The 6,000-nt window shown below is 42.4% G+C and overlaps 1 protein-coding gene across 1 annotated transcript in view; it reads left to right on the top strand.

Moving 5' to 3' along the window:
• Nucleotides 1–637: 637 nt before the first annotated feature.
• LOC120560423 (ras GTPase-activating protein 1-like) overlaps nt 638–6,000 on the top strand; it is a 33,145-nt gene continuing 27,782 nt past the window's right edge. Inside the window, exon 1 of the mRNA XM_039802920.1 lies at nt 638–1,910. Coding sequence (XP_039658854.1) covers nt 1,366–1,910 — 545 coding nt within the window. The 5' untranslated portion in view covers nt 638–1,365. The remainder of the gene's footprint in view (nt 1,911–6,000) is intronic.

Here is a 6,000-nt window from a genome sequence, read left to right as displayed (position 1 = left end):
AGAGGCCAAATTAGTTAAATTAAAATGGAATACTCAATCTAGCTAAAATGAACAAAGCTTTATGTACATCATCCAAAAGGAAGAATCCTTGAATTTAAGCAGAGAAAGGGGAACAATCATTAAGAGATTGTAAGATTGCAATCCCGTTACGGTAGTCTAATTATTTTTATCAGTTCCTATTTTCTGTTCATGATATAGGCTACACATTACTTATCAGACAACCAAAAAGAGTGACAGTATGTTTGATTGCCTCAAAACAACTGATCAAAGGTGTCCAAATGTACTGTGAGTATTAGGGTAGCCTAGTTCAACATAATATAATATACAGACAAATGGAAAATATGCAAGTAGTCCAGAAGCAAGGTTTGACAAGCGTCTGTGCTGCTTGTCTGAAAGCCAATCAGCTCCAGGTCTGTTTTCTACCTACTGACTCTCTGAAAAAAAATAATTAGGAAGCTGTGTTTTAAACAATTGGGACACCATCATATTTCATATACCTTAATGGGGGTCACATTTAATATATCTTAATATCAATTAGGATACATTTAGTCCAATTTTTTTAGGGCACTGATTGAAGATGTCATGGATTGAACCAGTGCCGCTCTGTGTTCACTTGGCTGTGTCTGCTCTGTGACTGGAGAGGAGTAGGAGAGGGAGGGGAGAAAGAGCAGCGCAGGCAGCGGCGGGCAAGCCACCAGCCCTGAAACCTAGAAATAAAGCCGAACTTAGCTTGTATACGCAAGAATAATTTACCTTGCTTTACGACATGATAGTTCGCACAGAACAACATACCGTTCCGGGGATTTAAGAGATAAGGCTTGGTCGTTTGTGGACTCTACACGACACGGCTGGAAACTCAGAAGGAAAGAAAACAACAACACTGGAAAAAATACGGGGGTTACACACAACAGTGACAATAAAACAACACTCCCCGACAAGTGGTCTGCCTGGTGCCGAGGGTGAAGTCTGAACAAAATAACAGGAAATATTGGTGAATTGATATTCTGTTTTAATCATTTTAAATGTTTGTTTCAAGCTATCGTTTCGGTGTGAACTTTAAACTCAGGAAACAATGAAGACATAGCGAGCAAGAACTCATCAAGTGTCTCGACGCTGCTAGCCATCCCGCTAGCGTTAGCGTGGCTTTCTTGCAGCGAGCGAATGCGAGGTAAAGCTAACGCCCGCTAGTGCGGCCAAGTGAGCTAAGTTAGCTTGTCGGCTAACGTTAGCTGGCTAGCTAAACGCGTTTTTGAGAAACTTTTGGTGTTGTTTCCCCAGAGCCCAAACACTGAAGGAGTATTGTAAGAACAGAGGGGAAGGGCAGGTTCCCTTCTGGACTTTTCCCCCTCTACATATTGTCCTAATATGATGGCTACGGAGGTCAGCAGTGAGGATACGGGCTCGGTCACGACAGGGACAGGGGTGGCAGGCGGAGGAGGCCCGGAGACAGCCCCTTTCCCCTACTATCCCAAGCCGAACAGAGTGCGAGTCCCTGATGTGGGACAAGGACCAGCACCAACCCTCCGCCAACTTTCAAACACCTTTCCAGACTCACTTCCCGAAATGAGTATCACCTACCCCATGTCTAGTGGGGATATGACCGGACCAGTGCTTTCCGCAACAGGGAGTGGCGGAGCAGGAGGTGGACATTCAGTTTTCCAAGGAACAAGCTCAGGGACCGTGGGCGGCATTTACTGCTCTCCCACTTCGGAGGGTCCAGCTAGTCGGATTTCACCCACATCAACAGGCCCGGATGGGCCCACTGACTTCCCCCCACTGCCACCACCTCCTCCTCCCCCTCCAGGCGGCGGGGTGCTCGGTGGCACTATGGATGAAAGCGACATGCAGGATGGTCCGGAAATCGAGGAAGAAGAGGTGGTGTTCCCCCTCTCTGCACCGCCCACGAACCAGTAAGTATACTGTCAGTAAAAATGAAGTCTTGTTTATTGACACCTAGAAATCATTTTTTTTCAAGCATCCTGTACTTTTGCTGGGTTCATTTCCTTCCGGCTATCATACAACTTGACACAGGTCTGAATTTGATTTGTTTACTGCTGCAGGTTCAATAGTGACTTGTGCTACTCACAAGTCCTGTATCAGGTATAAAAGTGAAATGGTTATGCATTCTCCTTAAATCTTCCTGGTTATTGTTAAATAATAGTGAGTATATCCACCAAATACAGATTACTTGTGCAGTCTTTTTACCATAAAGAAATCGTCTGATTTGTTTCATGGGGGAGGGGGGGTGGAATCAGCAGATTAGTTTTACCATGAAGGGAAAATGAGAGGAAGCAGCTTAAGTGAACTGGTTAGATGAAGAGTTACAGGTGACAAGCGCGTACTTCAGTCTGAGTGAGGTCAGTGCATGACACAAGCAACATCTTTATGTGCGTTTTCTGTTGTATCAAAAACCAGTTGTGTCATACCTGCATCATAGGCTCTGATCTGCTCAGAACTTTATGGAGTTCAGCTTGAGTCAAGGTGCTGGGAACACCTGCATAGATAGACTTAGTATTCAGGGGAGGCACAAATCCTGCCCAGGCAACTTTGTTAATCCTTTATATTCTTAATTAATCAATGCTTATTTATGATTAATTAACCAGCAATTTACCCCATTTACATTTGTAATATAGAGTAAGTTATCAATTCTTTTTTGGCTGGCTTGTGGTTGGTGCTACCCCATAAAACACCTGTTATTATGCCACTGCAATAGTAGGCCAATTATTTTCATTGAAGTATTGTGTTCTATTCTGCTACATGGTAAATAGAGATGGGTGTGGAGAAAAAATGTACAGTCCTTTGACATGTGTGAGAAATATGATATTATGTTTGTGGTTTAAGTAACACAAGCATTACAGAGTAGCCTATATGTTAACCTTTTTTAATTGCAGCATGGAAAATGCATCCTCTGTATAGTATTTTAGAGTTGCATAACTTATTATGTGCATTTTTTCTTGCCCAATGTCAGCTGGGATTGGCTCCGTGACCCTGTAAAGGATAAGCATTTACAGATAATGGATGGGTGGGATACATTTATAGGCATTTTTATGAATTTATCAGGCATGCACTTGTGCAAATGTGTGGTTGTGTTGTAATAACCTAAATACGGCCCTCCCATTTGTTACAGTCTCATTAGAGAACTGCTGAGCTTTGGTATTTCTGGCCCTCATACTGTAAGATATGGAAGTGTCTGGCCCTGGAGTGTGGAATCAGCTCTTATTTTAGAAGCCATCCTATATATCCCTGTCAAAATACAGAGGAAGGAGAAGGCCAGCATTTCACCAGTCTTGCTTGTACTGATAATTAACCCTAAATGGAATTGACAGCAGTTGATTCCAAGTTCTTACATATAGTACTACTGTGGAAGAAATAATTTTGCCAAGGGAATACAGACTTCTTCATGTTTTTGCACTTGGATTCCAGTTTATCAACTTGCAGGGATGCCAGCGAGGCAGTGGAACAGTTGTCACTTGTGCATGAATGGCATTGATTCTCTTTGGTCTTGCTTGTTTCACAATGAGAGTCTTGTAGTCAAATATTTATCTGCCACATTCACTAACACACATAACTTTACCCGCTTGTGAGAGTCAAAATGAATCTTCTCACTCTTGCCTACTCTGAGATTGCTTACTCAACCCAAGTTGTGCAAGGCACATGCGCAACACAAGCCGTTCCTCTATATTGGGTTTGTGGTTTTGGTGAATTGCTTGTAGTGGTGAATACCCTGGAAAGCTGGACCGCATTTCTTTAAAGTTTCTGGTTATTATTTGCTTGCAATTTCCTTATTGGTGTTGTGAAGTGTATGCTTTTGTCAAAATGAGGCCTACGATGATTAGTAGATTCGCAGAAGGATAGTGACAAAAAATCTGCTCTTTTGGAATTTCCTAGTTTACTTTTATCAGTGACATGGACATGGCAAACATCTGGTGGAAAAAAAAACATTAAGGTAAATAGCAGAATGTATATGTGCTCATCATGAGAACCTGCCATTGGCAATATAAGCAAGGCAGCCAGGCTGTCGTAAGAGCTAGGCATACAGCCTTTGTTTGCACTTTTCTTTCATTGTGCCCCTAAAAGCATATGCCAGTGGCAAATCTAACATTGGCAGCAATGGGTGTTACATTCACAGCTCACTACCCTGAATGCTTCTGAATTTCACCCTGTCCCTTCAGCTGTGTAGCTATCTGTGAATGCCTTCTGTAATCGGGCTCTATGACTGATCTTGTATTCCTTTGAGTTATGTTAGCAGCCTGCAAAGTGCATGTTGGAAGAGTGATGGTGGAAAACTTCCACACCGTTGGAAGTGGTCCCACTGTGTGTTGCACAGTGAGTGTGAAAGCTAAACTTGGCACATTTGCAGAGTGCGGCAGAGTGAAAATGTTCGTGAGCGTGAGAGGTAGGCAAACAGCAGCCACATTCATTCACACCTCTGTACAACAGTGTGTCATTCATAAACAATGACCGCAGCAATGTAATAATAATTTCACACTGATGATAGCTTAACAAAGAGGCAAGAGTGAAGACGTCAGGTGGCTCTAACATTGCGCGTTCCTGTTGCAATTAGAAACCTCCGGCCCAGGGCATGAGCTTAAACAAACAGCACGTTGGGAAATGAGTGGTGGATTTTGAGTTTCCACGAAGATTAGCGAGGATTTTGAATCCTAAAGGGTTTCCCCGAGGAGGTGGTGGTAGGAGGAAGGAGAAAAAGGGGAAAGGTTGGATTTGAAGATCAGTGTCTTTGTGAAAGAGTTTAGCTGTTGGCTGTGGAAACATATTTGTCACTGATGGTTAAGTGAGTACCCACACTACCTAATTGCCCTTTGTGTAGGGAGGCAGAGACAGTGGATTTCTGAAATGGCAGAAGGATCATGTCACATAGCTTAACAAGGTTATTCCCTAATGGAGATTGTTCTCACTAGCCAAAATGTTACAGCACTTTATAACAAAGCATGGTCTTATTAATGGGATTGTATCAGTCATTACACAGTTTTGATGAATGGTGAGCCCAGCAATTAGTATTAAGCCTATAATTTCCTGCCGTAGATTTTTGAAATGACTGTAATACTCCTCGCTGGAAAGTTACAGAGACTACTGCAGCTTATATGGAACTGTGTAAGCATCTTGTCGCACAACTGCTCCTCAGTCTTCCAGTCCTTATAGCGAAGGATGCACATGCTTTAGGGGTGGTTTACTAGACCCATTGATTAAAAATACCAGTCCCACTTTTATTAGTGTAAGCTCTTTGCTGTGCATTGATAAGGCAAATCCTATGGTTTCCATGCATTTTCAATGTGTTATGCAATGTCCTGTCATGCCCTTCTAATACCCACATTGCCCTGCCTTTTCTCTCCTACATCCTGTTTTCAAGACTTTTGAGCCACTCATTGTGGCCTTAACAGGATCCTCAGAAGCATTTCAGTTGTGTTTGACAATACCAAGATTTGAATGACTATTCACATTAGTTAGTTGCTGAATAATAAGTTGGGTCATTTGCATAGAACATTTTACAGTGCCAGGTTAATTTTAAGTACCAGATTACATGCTTTCCTATGATAAAGGTGTTTCTTTTAACAGTGTTGTCATTGCATTGCTACTGTACATTGTACATTGTATTGTACAAAAGAGCAGCTACGTAACTGAACGCTAGTGTTGCACATTTCCGTTTTTATTGAGATCCTGTGTTTGTCTTGTGGATGTTTGTATAAGTTACTCAACATTAAGTTTGACAAGAAATGATGGCTTAAATTCTGTAGTAAGAGAATGTTCTTAACTGGACGCCCCCGTTTGTAGAAATCGGAAGCACAGGAGGAATATTGTATGGGTAGTTGACAGTGAAGCCTATTATCACTGATGTAATGATGTTATTTCAGGGAGGCTGATTCACAGCAGGAAAGCCGAGATGTCGGCCTTGGTCCCTGTGTGTCTGGCTAGGCATTACAACGATGATGGTTTGTTATCATTCAGGCTGAGCAAGGCTGAAGATGTATGGATGGGCCTTTC

The sequence above is a fragment of the Perca fluviatilis genome, chromosome 6, assembly GCF_010015445.1.
Source record: "Perca fluviatilis chromosome 6, GENO_Pfluv_1.0, whole genome shotgun sequence".
NCBI classification, from domain to species: domain Eukaryota; kingdom Metazoa; phylum Chordata; class Actinopteri; order Perciformes; family Percidae; genus Perca; species Perca fluviatilis.
Note: the sequence above shows the minus strand (reverse complement) of the source record. Positions and strands in the feature narration are given on the sequence as shown.